Source organism: Rana temporaria, chromosome 10 (genome assembly GCF_905171775.1).
Source record: "Rana temporaria chromosome 10, aRanTem1.1, whole genome shotgun sequence".
Classification (NCBI taxonomy): Eukaryota; Metazoa; Chordata; class Amphibia; order Anura; family Ranidae; genus Rana; species Rana temporaria.
The window spans coordinates 119,912,614-119,928,977 of NC_053498.1; the positions used below are offsets into that span (position 1 = coordinate 119,912,614).

Consider the following 16,364-nt stretch of genomic DNA (forward strand, 5'->3'; position numbering starts at 1 on the left):
TGGAAGTAGTGCTGATCGCCTGTGTTTTACTTACTTTAATTTTTTTATCCATTATGGGCGTGAGTGGGGCCTTGTGTCAAAATTTTGCCTAAGGCCTCACAAAGCCTAGAGCCGCCTCTGGCTGATCACAATGCAGTCACCTGAGTCTCTGCTAACAAAGCATGATGACTTAAGTCACAATGTACTAATATTGGGTGATATTCTAATGAAGTCATATTAATATTTAAAAAGATGAATTTATCCCACAGATCAGAAGATAAGATACACAGTGGAAGATTTCTTTGGTGGAGATAACAATATTACAGGATGGAGCCTGGGTCTCATAAACTCTACCATGTACACGGCTTCCACTCCCGGAATTACCTAGACACGTACTGTTCCAGTAAACCAGAAATGCCCTTTGCTCATGAGGCTTTAAGGTATCCTATGGAGAAATTTTGCAACGCATTTTCCTCAGGTAGGTAAAGCTCTTTTTGATAATAAATTTATTGTGCATGAAGTATTTATTAGGAGAAATTAAGCATAACTATTGATTTGCAGAATGGTCTTATACAAGTGAAGATATGACTGAAAAGGAGAGTGAAATAATCATATATTTAGATAACCAGGTAGAGACAAAGTAGAATTTCTGCTGATCCATTCTTTAGGAAAATCAAAAAGCCCTCTAGTGGCACAATGTCACTGCTGCCAGGGCTTCCATCTTCACAAAGGGATCTTCTTTCTGGGTTTATGGACTCTGTCCGCTTGAATGGCTGAGCCGCGATGATGCGCACAGAAGTCACGGTCTCAGCACAGAGCTCTGAATGGACAGCACTGTCCTTTCAGAGTGTAATGTGCATGCACCAGTGTCATCACTGGCTACCAGGCCCGGACTGGGACAAAAAATAGGCCCAGGCATTTTAGACTGGACCCCTGGGGGGAGGAGGTGGGGATGGGGGGGGGGGCGAGCATTCACATGGGTGATTGTGATGGGATATTTATCCTGAGAGACAGCCTCAGACCAGAAAAGAGACATGCCCAGACCATCAAAGAGACAGCCTCAGTCCAGCAAAGAGACAGTCCCAATTCACCCCACTTAACACACTGGATCAGTTCAGTGCACTAACCTTCCTCCCTGTGCAGCTGTCACATTGTACCAGTGAGAGGCTGCCATTGTCCCGAGTGCAGGTATATCTCCAGCGGATGGCCCAGGAGGTGTCTGTCCCCTGCAGGTTCTTCTCTCCCGCCTTCTTCTGCACATCCTAGTTTGTTGGCTCCGGCCCTGCTTCAGGCACGGCCGCATAGTGGGAGGTAAGCGGTGGCCGCGGTCTGTGTTAGCCCTGTCCAAAATGCAGTCACTGCTTATCTCCTGCTGTGTGGCCTGGTCATCAACAGGCTGCTCTTCTTAGGACATGCAGCCCGGAAGCCCTGGCCCACTAGGCAAATGCCGGTCTAGGTGTGAAAGGGGTCCATCTACCCCCTTCTGGGGGGTTAAAAGCACCCTGTTAGATGCACCAAAGCGCCTCTATAACAGCAGTAAATCTCGGCTAAAACTAGCAGCGATTTATCGCAAATGCCCCCACCGTCTCAGTGTGAAAGGGGTCACTAAGAGAGACTGACCAAAGCAAGCTTTCATCATGAATAGTTTCAAACATTGGCAGGCAGTATACAAAAAATGACAAATAAATAAACATGGGCAGGCAGTATACAAAATAAATAAACATTGGCAGGCAGGATACAAAAAAACACATTGGCAGGCTGGCATAGTGTTACTTACCTTTCTGGCAGTCCAGGCTCTTATATGACATCAGGCAGAAGGGGTCTGCTGCAGCTCCTCCCCCTTTACGGTCACATTTCCTCCATCCAGAGCTCAATAGGAGGCTGGCCGGATGGCTGCGGAGCCGGCCGTGGTAAGCGGCACTGGCACAAGGAATTTACTTTACTACCGCTTTAACTTGGGGTGGAACTCCGCTTTAACTCTCTGACACCCACCAATAACTGAAATATTAGTTTTTATTAAACTGACCTATAAAAAATATGCTCTCTTCTTGAATGGCCTATATTCATATTTAGATGTAACACAGTTGTGCTTTAACTGTGCTGAATTCAAATGCATTGCATATTTGTTTTCGGGGCTGTTCGGAGTTGGGCACTTACCTACATATTTGGTGGACTTGTCCAATAGTTCAGACCTTCTGGGAGGAAATGTTTGAATTGGCTTCCAGAATGTTTGCATTAAAGCTACATCTTAACCTAACTACTGCAATACTCAACTTGAAACCGGAGTGCATAACGCACACCCAATTCAAACTTTTCGTTCAGCTCCTTACAGCTGCAAAGTAAACGATAGCAAAAGCATGGAAATCTCCTTCATTGGTGGTAGCTGAGACGGAAAGTATGATGCACAATTCCATGATTCATGCTAAAATGATGGCTATAGAAAAGGATCAGATCCCCAAATTCTAAAATTATGGCACCCATGGGTGAAATACCACTTACCATCAACCTTTGACGAAAATGTTCTCCTGCCATGGTAGATGATTTTTGAATAACCATATTATATCTCATGTAGCGCTACCCCCTCAGGAGCCGCTGGTTGTTTTTGGGATCGGCAAATTAAGTTACCTCTAATCGTTGTCTAGGGGTGGTAGTTGTGAGTAGAGCAGTAAACGAATGTCCAATCAGCGAATAAGGTTTTCTGAATGCTTTATTTCTCGGCCCAACATGACCAACATCAACTTGAGGTAGATAGAAAAGGTTGATGAAGCAAGAGAACATTGTGGTATCAGGCTTGGATAGAAGGAAAGCAATCCTGCTTTCAGCAATAGTACAATTCGTTGCCACTCCAGCCAGAGTGGGTGAAGTGCCCCCGGACAGACTCCTGCCACGAGCCTGGCAGCCGAAGCGTCACTTTAAAGTTGCTGGGAAGGACAATTCACTACCACTGACTTGGCTCTGATTTTAAATAAGATTTCAGATGAGGCCTCTGCCACAGGCTCAATGCTGAAAATGGTGAACAGCAGAGCAAATCCTCCCAGTCTTTCTCTTTGGGGTCACCGACTGACAGTGCTGAGGTTATCTGTCAGTGTTCGGTCACCCAGATCCCCGATGGTTCGTTCAAGCCCTTTTGGATCACCTGCCTCTGGGTTCTCCTCAAGCCGATCCCCCACCGACCGGCATACAGCCTGGGATCTCTTCAGTAGAGGGGGACCCAGTAAGTCACTGGGGCCCCTTTGATAGCATCAGTCACTCCAGGCCAGGAGGGCCCAGAGTCAGGAACTCCACGTTGAGCGCGACCCCAGGCCAGGTAGGCCATAGTGGTGGGGCCCACGATGTGCGCACACCCTAAAGGTGGGTGCCGCATCCGGAAACAGGAACCCGCGAAGAACAAAGAACAACGGTTTCCGCCACAGAAATACTCCTCCCCAGCATGCCCCGCGAGGGAAAACTCCCCTAATTGGCTGCTGAGGAAAAGCTGCTCCACCTGGATCTCTCTGGCTCCACCTGTCGGCCAGAGATGGTACCGCATCCCTGGAACGCAGTCTGACCCACAGAACAATCCAGATTTGGCGACAGCCAAATTTGACATAATTAAGAATGAGAGCAACTTATCTCTCTCATTCTCCCACTAACTTTAGCGTAGTGCCTTTACGGAAAGTAACGGGGCGCTACACTCGTGATAGCTTTTGGGTCAACCCGATGGACTCCCCTTTCTTCTCTTTTCTGCTCTCTCTTTTTCTTTACTTTAACCACTTAAAGACCGCCTCCTGCACATATACATCAGCAGAATGGCACGGCTGGGCACATATACGTACAGGTACGTCCTGTACTAGTACCCAGCCGTGGGTCGTGGGTGTGCGCCCGCGGCACCCTCCCGCGACCCGGTCCGAAGCTCCATGACCGGGAACTTGGGACCCGCAGACGCGATCGCCGGTGGAGTCCCGCGATCGGTCCCCGGAGCTGAAGAACGGGGAGAACAGTGTGTAAACACGACTTCCCCGTTCTTCACTATGGCGGCTGCATCGATCGTGTCAACCCTTTTATAGGGGGACACAATCGATGACGTCACTCCTACAGCCACACCCCCCTACAGTTGTAAACACACTTCAGGGAACACATAACCCCAACAGCGCCCCCTAGTGGTTAACTCCCAAACTGCAATTGTCATTTTGTAATTTTGTTTATATATTTTTGGGGGATATTTATTATAGCAAAAAGTAAAAAATATTGCATTTTTTTCAAAATTGACGCTCTATTTTTGTTTATAGCGCAAAAAATAAAAACCGCAGAGGTGATCAAATACCACCAAAAGAAAGCTCTATTTGTGGGAAAAAAAGGACGCCAATTTTGTTTGGGAGCCACGTCGCACGACCGCGCAATTGTCAGTTAAAGCGGCGCAGTGCCAAATCGCAAAAAGGGGCAAGGTCCTTTAGCTGCATTTTGGTCCGGGTCTTAAGTGGTTAATACATTTTCACCAATCCTTCTTATTATTCTGAAGCTCTTGATCCTTCAGACTATAACTTTCTTTCTTAACTTACCTATACTAATTTCAGTTGTTCTAGTTAGACCTTTTTATAACAGAGAGGGGGTTATTTCTGAAGGGCAAATCCACTTTGCACTACAAGTGCAAACTACTAGGTAGATTCAGTAAGAGTTAGGCCGGCTTATCTACAGATATGCGGCGTAGGTGTAAATATGCGCCGGCGCGCTTTTGTTCCTTACCCACAGAACAAGATACGCCTGAAAATAGGTGTCCTCCAACCGACGCAACTTTTCTAAGCCGGCCTAACTTGGGCGCATATTTAGGCGCGACGCATCTTCCGCTCGCATTGATTTCCTATTTAAATATGCAAATTACGGAGATACGCCGATTCGCGAATGTAAGTGCGCCCGACGTAGGCTAAGCCCAGTGCGCGCAAGTGTTACGTCCGCCCTAAAGTTATTCCATCAAAAAGGTGGAATAACTTTGCACCAGACGGACACAGGTCAGCTGGAGAGCAGCTACAGCAGCACCGTTACGGACGAGCTGAGCAAGCCGAGCACCCACACTTGCAGGACAACACATCTGTGTGCCAACATGCCAGGGGCAGGCGTGCTCCTTGCACTACTAATGAGTCCACGGACTCGTAGGAGGGCACGGGAGCGGATATACCGCACGCGCATGAACATCTTTGACATGGGTGAATCGGAGGTGTATCGCATGTTCAGATTCAGCACTGATGCCATCCAGGATTTAGCCACAATCCTGCATGATGACATCACCAGCAAGACACATCGTGCACATAGTGCAGCCACTGGTCAAGGTATTAGCAACACTGCATTTCCTTGCCAGTGGCTCCTTTCAGTGTACAAGTGGAGTCTTGTCTGGGATGTCACAAACCACCACATCTTTTCACGTTAAAAACACACATTAATCATGGCACAATGAGAATGCATGCATGCACACCACTGTGGTCCCTAGCACAGACACATCACATCCTCATCGAATTGGATTAGACCAAAGTACACCACACGGGACTTTGGAGCAGCAACGCCACGCCAAGGCTCCAATTATGTCACTGTACATTCATACACCTTTCACACGGCAGAGGGTGACACCCCTTTGCCAGCAGGAGTGACACCCCCCCCCCCATTCACACACCAGTCACACTGTAGCAGCACTCCTCACGTGTGCTGGCACAAATCAAAGGAACTCATCACCTGAGCAGAACAAAAATAAAACAAGCTCATCACCTGAGCAGAAAACACAAAAAAAAAACATTTATTCTGCCTTCCGCTGGCTGCGCCTGGTGCCAGCTGTTTGGCTCCTCAGCTGCCTATAGGGAGCCTATGGTGGGGGGGGGGCTGTTAGATCTGGAGGGGGCTCATCCACAGGTGGCCCAGTCCTGGCAGGTGACGGCTGCTGGCCTCCAAGGCAACGGCTATCCGGCTGAGGAACTGGTTTGTCTGGGCCTGCATCCTCAGCTGGCGGGTGAGGTTTGCCCTCTCAGTCCGATGCCTCCGTCTCCCCTCCTCCTGTACGGCAGTGGTATTTGCCTTAACAGCCTCAATAAGGCAATCCACCTTGGTGACCAGGTTGGCAGTGGTGGCCTGCAGGTCAACTACACAGGTGGCTACTGCAGAGCTGTTGCAGCTCAACTCCTGCACTGCCTCCCTTAGTTGTCCAGCATTCTCAGCCATCTTCTGGAGATGCCCGGCGATATCCCCCATATGCCAGGTCTGCTGGCTTTGATCCTGGGCAATCTGGTCCTGTACATCCACCGCTACACCCCTCGTCTTCCTGGTCACCTTCCTGGGGCCAGAAGAGGCGACTGAGCGGTTGTATGGGGAGCCCCTTGAGGTGGTTCCCCTGCTGGTGGGTGATGCAGAGGGGCTTCCTATCATGGGGGTGGAGGTGTTAGAGGGCCCAACCATCAAAATGGACTCCTCAATGATAAGACCAATCTGGCCAAGGTCCACTGAATCATCCAACACCACCTCAATAGGAGAGGTGTGGACAGTCCCCACCACCACAGCATCTTGGGGGTCTTCCTGAGGCTCCTCGGACGATGTAGTAGGATGGCCACCGACACCAGATGTGCCCGCCCCCTTCTGCACATCTGTGGATGACACAAAGCAGTCACATGTTGGAGGACCCACACACTTGTCACATGTTCCCTTCCCCCACCCACACATGCTACACACCAGATAGGAAATATAAAACACACTTACCTGTCCTCAAGACCTCTTCCCGGGAATCAAACCCCTCTACTCCCTCCACCTGCTCCCTATGCAGACACCAGGCGATCCTCTCATCCTCTGGGGTCAGTCAACATCACAGGGTGGTCCACCCCCAGTGCCAGTCCGGTGTTTGTTTATTTTGGCCAGTTTCTCCCGCACACAAAGCCGCATGTCGTTGATTTTTTTTGAGATGTTCTTTGCAATGCGGGGGACATTGCCAAGGGCATTGACCCTAGTGGCTATGGTGTCCAGGATCTCCTGCTTCCTGGCACGGGTGGTATTTTGACTTTCAGGTCCATGGAGGAACTCATCAAACTCCTCCATCCCAGAGATGATGATAGCCCTCTCCTGGGCAGTATAAAAAATGTTTCTCTTGCTGACAGGAGCAGCCATCAGACAGAAAAAAAAAACAAGCCGGGGGCAAAATTACCACGCTCAGGGGGGGGGGGGGGGGAAGCAGGATGTAATTTTGCGTCGGACGGACGCATGTCTGGGCGAATTTATGCGCTCAACGCAAGTCAATAGGCCGGCGTACAACGGGAAGTTCGGCCAACCTAGATGCGCGCATGCGCACAAGAAAGCTCTCTGGCTTAGACATCACTGCGCATGCTCCGTTGAAGTTAGGCCGGGCGTAAGCCACTGTACCACGCTCACACAATCATTTGCATAAGTTCACACCCACTTACCCTGGCTTAAGCCTCCAAGTTTAGGTTCGGCCGGCGCACATTGGCGAGCAAGTGCTTTGTGAATCATCAACTTTGCTCTCCGGCTTATGCCGGCATAGCGCATATATGGTGTGTTACGCCGGCCCAAATATGCGCCTATCTACCTGAATCTACCTATACACGTGCAACGTGCACTTGAAATTGCACTGAAAGTGCACTTGGAAGTACAGTCGCTGTAGATCCGAGGGGGACATGCAAGGAAAATAAAAAGCAGCATTTTAGCTTGCACGTGATTGGATAATAAAATTAGCAGAGCTTCCCCTCATTTCAGATCTACCCCTCAGATTTACAGCGACTGCACTTCCAAGTGCACATTCAGTGCAATTTCAAGTGTGCTTTGCACTTGTAGTTTGCACTTGTAGTGCAAAGTGCATTTGCCTTTCGTAAATAACCCCCATTGTGTTCTCAATTGTAACGAGCTTCATTCCTTTTGTCATATTTTGTTTAATGAATATATCTGTTATGCCTTTTTATGAACTCAATGAAACCACTTTAAAGGAAACAAATGCATTACATAGAGACTATTCCACAGCTCTCCTTGAAGGTTATTTTGAATCTTTTACTGCAGGTGACTTTAAGGGAGACGTGTTGATTGACATCAGTATTGGTCCCATGATACAACATCTTTATGCAGCGCAGGAATATTTCAGAGATATCATCCTTCTCAAGCCTACTGAGCACTGTATTGTAGAAGTGAAAAAATGGACAGACAGCCGAACCGGAGCATTTGATTGGTCACACACCACTACACTTGCTACAGAATTGGCAGGAAAGAGGTGAAGTATCTGCCAGTTTTTTCTCCTAGTGAGGCTGAACACCTGGTGTGATGAACTAGAAGTGTTGGGAGGAGGACCAGACCTATTTTTTAAAACATTTGTAATTTAATTTTTGTATTTAATTAATAATAATATTAATAATTATTTCATTATTGTATTTTTAATTAGCCTTTTCCAGGGCCAGATTAAGAACATCATGGGCCTGGTGCTGAGGATTTTGGTGGGGCCTTTTATAAATAATAAATAAATGCGTGGGAATGACATGAACGCAGCCCAGCCAAGGCAAGTGACCAATGGCACAGAACCCAGAAGGAAGACCGGGTGAAGATGTAAGCGCCCGGGCCCGCCTGATTCATCACAGCGCAGCACTGGAGGGCTCAGTCTGAAAATTTAAGTGTACACTAATGTGCCAATATGCTGTGCATACTTGTACATTGTGGCATAACCTACCCCAGGGCCTCTAAAAAGTAGTAATGTCAGGAAAGTTTACTACCGCTTTATTATCACAGGATCCCAGGAGCCTCTCATGGGGCCCCCTACTGACCCAGTGGTCCTTGGGCAGTGCCTAAGTGCACAGTTGCCAACATTTAAAAAATATTTTCAGGGACACTTTTTTATATAAGTGCTATATTCAGAGTAGCTGAGATCCCCGATGTTCCTCTATACATCATAGTAGTAATCACAAAATTAAAGGAGTTGCACTTGCAGAACACAATAACACTGCAGGAGTGATTCCCCCATCCACAGGTCAGCAGGTGAGAGGGTGTGTGGGGACAGGCTGGCTAGGCACTGGTAGTATCAGAGCCAGATACACACAGGTTACATACGCCACGATCGTTAGAGCGAGAACAATAATTCTAGTACTAGACCTCCTCTGTAACTCTAAACATGTAACCTAAAAAAAATGTAAAGCATCGCTTGGGATACCAGAAAAAAATGTGCTTACTTAACTAACTAGTGTTTTTTTTAATGAATACATTTTTTTTTTTTTAAACATGTTTGAAGAATTGCTGCGCAAATACCGTGCTAGAGCTGCACAATTAATCGTTAAAAAAATCGTGATCTCGATTCAACCCCCCTGACGATCTCCAATGCAGAGTTTGACGATTCTTTCATATAACAAGTGGAGAGACTTTCAGCTATCAAAAGAAAATATCTGGGCAGTCTGCCAAGTTTTTAACAGGAAACATTGTAACTAATGCTTCCTTCTTAGATCAAAGGGATACACTTCTGTGTGTAAAGAACAAATCTGGGCAGTCTGCGAAGTTTGTAAACAAAATGAAACATTGTAACTAAATTTAACCACTTAAAGCGGTAGTTCACCCTCACTTACATCATTTTTCCATCAAGACAGGCATTGTAGCGCGAGCTACAGTATGCCTGTCCCGATTTTTTTACCCCCGTACTCACTGTGTACTTGTACATTAAAGATTTCGGCTCCCGCGGGGAATGGGCGTGCCTATGGAGAGGGAGGATGATTGACGGCCGGCCCTGGCACGTCACTCTCCCCGAAGACAGCCGGAGTAGGTCTCGGCTCTTCACGGCGCCTGCGCACAGGCTATGCGCAGGCGCCGTGAAGAGCCAAGCCTATTTCGGCTATTTCCGGAGAAGCGTGACGCGCCAGAGCTGGCCGTCAATCATCCTCCATCTCCATAGGCACGCCCATTCCCCGGTATCTTCGATGTACGAGTACAAGGTGAGTACGGGGGTAAAAAAATCGGGACAGGCATACTGTAGCTCGCGCTACAATGCCTGATTTTATGGTAGAAGAAAAAAAAAATTTTTTTGCGTTCATAGGGTGAACCCCCGCTTTAAAGTCCAACACTTGTTTCTTAAATTAAAAAGTAATATTATTTGCTAGAAAATTACTTGGAACCGCCAAACATTATATATATTTTAGCAGAGACTCTCTGGAATACAATGGCTATTGCTGCAATATGTTATGTCACACTGCATTTGCCCATTTCAATGAATAATAAAAACGATAAAAACAAAACAGTAAAGTTAGCCCATGTTTTTTTGTTTTGTTTTAATGTGAAAGATGTTACGCCGCAAGAATCGTGAGAGAATTGTGATCTATCTTCTAAGCAAAAAAATTGCAATTCTCATTTTAGCCAGAATCGTGCAGCTCTATACCGTGCAACATAAAAAGTACAAAGACCACCATAGAGTAATTTTCTAGCAAAAAACAAATGATGATTTTTACATGTAGTAGAGAAGTGTCAGAATTGGCCTGGGTGGCAAGGGGTTAATTACCATGAGTAATATACAAATCATTATTATAAGGCCTGTGATCCTATCAGTTTGCTGCAGTGTGTCAGCTTGTATTTATATTGGCCGCTCTGAATGTAGCTTCTGACAGGCTGTGCAAGCAGGCCTGTATCTCTGGAACCATAAATGATAGCCGTCCCATATTTTAACCAGTTGTGGGATAGGTCTTCCCATGCCTACCCCCCAAATGTGAGGGTTTCGAGCTACAACCCCCCAAAGTCGATTTTTTTTTTCAGAATTTTTTTTTTTTTTGGGCAAATGGGCCTATCTAGAGAAAGGGGCCTGGAGCTGCAGCTCCATCAGCCCCCTTGTTAATCCGGCCCTGGCCTTTTCAACTTGTGAGAAGATTTGAAAATCAGGTTATAATATTAAGAGGGGAAAAGTTATGTTAACGTAGGATAAAAAGCCTTTCACGCCTAGGATAAAACAAATCTAAATGCCTAAGCCTTCTTTTGCAATTTTGACATGTGTTAGTAAAACCGTATATATAATCAATACTTTGTGCATTCAGGTGATTATACCTTGTTGTTTTTTTAGGACAAATTGGACTTTCATTTGCTGGTAAATGTTAATGAATATCTCCTGATATTTTTTTTATTATTATTATTATTATTATTGTCAAAGGAAAAACTAGCCAAAAATAGTAAAAAAAACACATATTTTTTAATTTAACTATGCATTTCTTGTTACTACCATAACCTACCACCAAAGAACTACCCAAAATAAATTCTCCTGCTCCTGACGATCGCAGCAATACATCATATGTATATTGTATGTTGTTTCTACCCGTAGGACAGCCCAAAAACAATAGTACGCATTTTGCTTTTTTTAAAAAAAAATACCTAAACCTACCTAAAACACACTGACTGACGCTGATACTAATTTTTTTATTTTTTATTTTGTGCGTGTACTCGAGAGAGGAGCCGGACTGCAGGAGTTGGGAGTAGGCAGGCCTCCCCCAGAGGCAATCTGCCACCTTTCTCCATGCCCCGGGTGGCAATGGTGGGTGTGTGAGGGGGTCCTCCCACACAGCCCGCCCTACCTGCTCCGCTTTGAAGCCCAACGGGGCAGAGTGACTCCCTATAAGGGAGTGAGAGGATCTAGCCCGCTCAACCAGCCCCGTTAGTCCTTCGCCTCTCTTTTTAGAGACCGCGTGGTCAAAGTGCGTGCATGTTAACCCAATTTCGAGTGCGTGTAAGTGTGGTGGTTTTTGCGGGAGGGGGGTGGGCGTACTAAGCGCAAGCTTACCTCACATAGCACACCCACCGGGAGCCGGGCTGAGACCACCAAACTCAATTCACATGTAGCTGAGACCGGAATCCGAACCTCTAGCTGCAGAGGTGAATGGCTTGTCAGCGCAGTGCCAACCGCGTTGAGCCACCGCAGCTCCGCTGATACTAATTTAAAAAAAATCCTGTCCAAAAAATGCTGACCCTGACCTTGACCAACACACTAACCCTGGCACTGACCTACTGTAGTTCAAACCTTGATCCAGGTATTTTGGCACGGGCACATCAGGGCACATCACATCAGGGTACAGGGCACAGCACATCAGGGCCCATCACAGCACATCAGGGCACACTACATTGAGGCACAGCACATCGGGGCATGGGGCACAGGGCATTGTGATTGATGATGAATCTACATGGGGGGACACTGTTTTTCTAAAAAATGTTTTAAAGAACTTGGGGGGGGGGGGGGGATCTGGGAGCCTCCTTGTTAAAGGGGGCATCCAGATTACGATAAGCCCCCCGCCCGCAGATCTCCACAACCATCGCCCAGGGTTGTTGGGAAAAGGCCCACATCCCCATCAAAATGGGGACAAACTGCCCCAAAGCACCCCCTATGTTGAGGGCATGTAGCCTGGTAGGGTTCAAGAGGGGGGGCTCGCTCACCCCCCTTCCTGGCTTGGCAGACTGCATGCTCAGATAAGGGTCTGGTATGGATTTGGGGGGGAGGACACACACCCTTTTTTTTTTCAGTTATGGCGTGGGGATTCCCCTCAAAATCCATACCAGATCTAAGGGTCTGGTATGAATTTTGGGGGGCGCAATTTTTTTTTTGGCATGGGGTTCCAAAGGGTCTGGTATGGATTGGGGATGGACCCCCACACCATATTTTTTTTTTATTGCCGGGAAGCCCACTAACAGCTGATAACTCATCTGTTGTTAAGGACAAGGTGGCAGGCTTCCCGGCCCGCACCTTAACAACCTATTCATTGGTCAAAGTGCATGCATGTTAACCCAATTTTGAGTGCGTGTAAGTGTGGTGGTTTTTGCGGGAGGGGGGTGGGCGTACTAAGTGCAAGCTTACCTCACATAGCACACCCACCGGGAGTCGGGCTGAGACCACCAAACTCAATTCACATGTAGCTGAGACCGGGATCCGAACCTCTAGCTGCAGAGGTGAATGGCTTGTCAAGGCAGTGCCAACCGCGTTGAGCCACCGCAGCTCCGCTGATACTAATTTAAAAAAAATCCTGTCCAAAAAATGCTGACCCTGACCTTGACCAACACACTAACCCTGGCACTGACCTACTGTAGTTCAAACCTTGATCCAGGTATTTTTGTTATTTTTTTTTTTTCACACTTTTTTTTCTATCTCTGCAAGGACAGAGAACGATACAATATATCTCTCTTGTCAATTCACAGAGACAAAAAACACGGGGACGGGCTTCACAGTGACTAAACACTGATAGATAGCCAATTTAGAGGCTATCACAGCGATCAGGTGACCCAGAATTGGTCGTTCCGAGTCCCAATCATTAGAACAGGGTCCGGGCTCTCAGGGAGACCCAGGTCTCTGTGCTGGGAGCGCGCCATGCAACGCGCTTACAGTACGAAGGGAGATACGCAAATATGCGGCCCCACGGGAAAAAGCCCAGTCCAGTGGGGTTGCATATTTGCGTACGGTTGGTGTGAAGGTGTTAATAATGCATTAATACTCCACTAACATCAAATGTAATACTGCTAGAAGAATCTTTTTTTTGGGTGTGCAGCATATGATCCCCAGCAAAAAGCGGTGAAGGGAATTGGTGGTTAGTGGCTAGCTGTAAGTGCTTTATCTCTATGATATGGTCGACACTCCTCTTCCAGTGATATCTGAAAGTCTCTTATACAGCTCAGAAATGTTAACGGTATTCACTAGCTCAGACCTAATATACTCAATACCTCTCAGAATATCAGTTAAATGCTTTATGTGACAGGAGATTTGCTTCTTCCTTTCAGTGACCAATGTGAGGAGAAGGAAGTCAGACTCAGGGCTGGAATTACACATGTTGTAAAATTCGATCTCAACAAGGAAAATCTCACAGACCCAATTGGGCTACCACAAGCCGACTGCCTTGTGTTCTTTTGTATTCCGCAAACCATCAGCAAAGACCTTGAAGAATTTGTGAGAAGCTTCAGGAAATTCTCAAAGCTTCTAAAACCCGGCGGGCGCATTATGTTTTATGGAGCTTTAAATTGCACATTCTATATGGTTGGGGGGGAGAAGTTCCATATGGTAAAGTATAATGAAAGTGACTTGAGAAGTATACTCAGTAATGAGGGGTTTGTTATCACCCATTTGGAGGTTTCCCGAAGAAAGGCTGTGACTGATCTGTCTGATTTTGATTCAGTTATGTTCTGTACAGCTTATAAAGAACAGAAGATTTAGGCAATTGCACTTCCAAGTGCACTTTCAGTGCAATTTCAAGTGCACTTTGCACTTGTAGTTTGCACTTGTAGTGAAAAGTGGATTTGCCTTTCGTAAATAACCCCCCATGTATAGCAAACCCCCCATGTATACCAAAAACTGACAAAAGATGCAGAAAGCAGGATTTGTGGAAAACAAAATGCACTGCCCTCTTCCACAACACATTGATGTGAACAGTTTCATAGATTATGATAGCAACTAGTTTTCATGAGATTTTATTATGCTGTGATCCTGGGTTGTAGTGCATATAAAAAAACTGTTGTTTTCCATTGGTAGTAATGGACCGCATTCAATTTGTATAACATGTGAGTGTGACCGACTTCGCACCTGAATCTCACCTGAACCGGTGAACAGAAACACACAGGGCACCGGACTGCAAACCGCACCGCAGATATGTGAACCCAGCTTTAGGTAGCTAACAATACCCAGAATTGTATCAGCAAGTCATCTATGTACTGGTAGAGCACCTCAAATGTTGAGGCAGTCCTCTGAAAAAAGAGATCACCAACCACAAACCTGCTTCCAAGCTAAACACCAACTTTTTACACTGACACAAATAGACCAGGGCCATTGATATCTAGGCAGGCTGCCAAAAATACAGAAGCCCTGAAGAACGCATCCTTAGACTTTAGAAAACGGGTTAGCATCTTTGATTGATTTTTGAGCTAATAAAATAATAAAACTATTCTGATTCCAGAACTTTTATTTGTGGTGTTTATACACCTTGACTTACCCACTATTTAGCCCATTATTAACTCTCAGTAACCCTAATTCATTTTCATTGACCCTTTCTTCCCTTATTTGCTTCTCTGTTTTTTTTTTTTATTGATTTTCTTTTTACTGTTCATTTATTTATTTTTTTTGTCCATTTGGCTCATTCATTTTTGTAGCTTCTCCTCATATAATTACCTAAAATTATTATTTATTTATTTTCATTTTATTTGTTTTGTAAATAATCTCATCATGCTTTGTACCAGAACCATATGTTATATGCATACAACGTTTTACATACAGTGGTATTGTGTTCTATCTATCCGGAAATTGGTTGGTGGCTATAAGCTTGATGTATCAACATTCAGAATCAGGCCCGGATTTACTCCCTTTGCCACCCCAAGGCCGGGTCCTTCAAATGCGCCCCCCCCCCCCTACACACACACCATCACATAGGGGGCCTTCATCCAGACCGGCCCAGGGCACAACACATCAGGGTACAGTGCACATCAGGCCACGGTACAGAGCTCAGCACATCCGGGAACAGCACATCAGGGCACAGCACATCAGGGTACAGGGCACAGCACATCAGGGTACAGCACATCAGGGTACAGGGCACAGCACATCAGGGTACAGAGCCCAGCACATCAGGGTACAGAGCCCAGCACATCAGGGCACGGGCTCATCAGGGCACAACACGTACAGGGCACATCACATCAGGGTACAGGGCACAGCACATCAGGGCCCATCACAGCACATCAGGGCACACTACATTGAGGCACAGCACATCGGGGCATGGGGCACAGGGCATTGTGATTGATGATGAATCTACATGGGGGGACACTGTTTTTCTAAAAAAATATTTAAAGAACTTGGGGGCGGGATCTGGGAGCCTCCTTGTTAAAGGGGGCATCCAGATTACTATAAGCCCCCCGCCCGCAGACCTCCACAACCATCGCCCAGGGTTGTTGGGAAAAGGCCCACGTCCCCATCAAAATGGGGACAAACTGCCCCAAAGCACCCCCTATGTTGAGGGCATGTAGCCTGGTAGGGTTCAAGAGGGGGGCTTGCTCACCCCCCTTCCTGGCTTGGCAGACTGCATGCTCAGATAAGGGTCTGGTATGGATTTGGGGGGGAGGACACACACCCTTTTTTTTCAGTTATGGCGTGGGGGTTCCCCTCAAAATCCATACCAGATCTAAGGGTCTGGTATGAATTTTGGGGGGCGCAATTTTTTTTTTGGCATGGGGTTCCAAAGGGTCTGGTATGGATTGGGGATGGACCCCCACACCATATTTTTTTTTTATTGCCGGGAAGCCCACTAACAGCTGATTACTCATCTGTTGTTAAGGACAAGGTGGCAGGCTTCCCGGCCCGCACCTTAACAACCTATTCACTGACACTGTGTGGGTGATGTTCGGGGCCAAACTCATGCTCAACCAAAACCGCTAGCCCATCCTTACTGGTTAGGTAGTGAATACCTATG

The 16,364-nt window shown here is 46.7% G+C and overlaps 1 protein-coding gene across 1 annotated transcript; it reads left to right on the forward strand.

The window, feature by feature from the left end:
* The first annotated feature begins 249 nt into the window (after nucleotides 1-249).
* LOC120915532 (nicotinamide N-methyltransferase-like) lies at nucleotides 250-14,396 on the forward strand. Its single transcript, XM_040326106.1, has 3 exons — nucleotides 250-457; nucleotides 7,993-8,200; nucleotides 13,699-14,396. The coding sequence occupies exons 1-3, from the start codon at nucleotides 307-309 to the stop codon at nucleotides 14,126-14,128; spliced, it is 789 nt and encodes a 262-aa protein (XP_040182040.1). The 5' UTR covers nucleotides 250-306; the 3' UTR covers nucleotides 14,129-14,396.
* The last annotated feature ends 1,968 nt before the right edge of the window (nucleotides 14,397-16,364 follow it).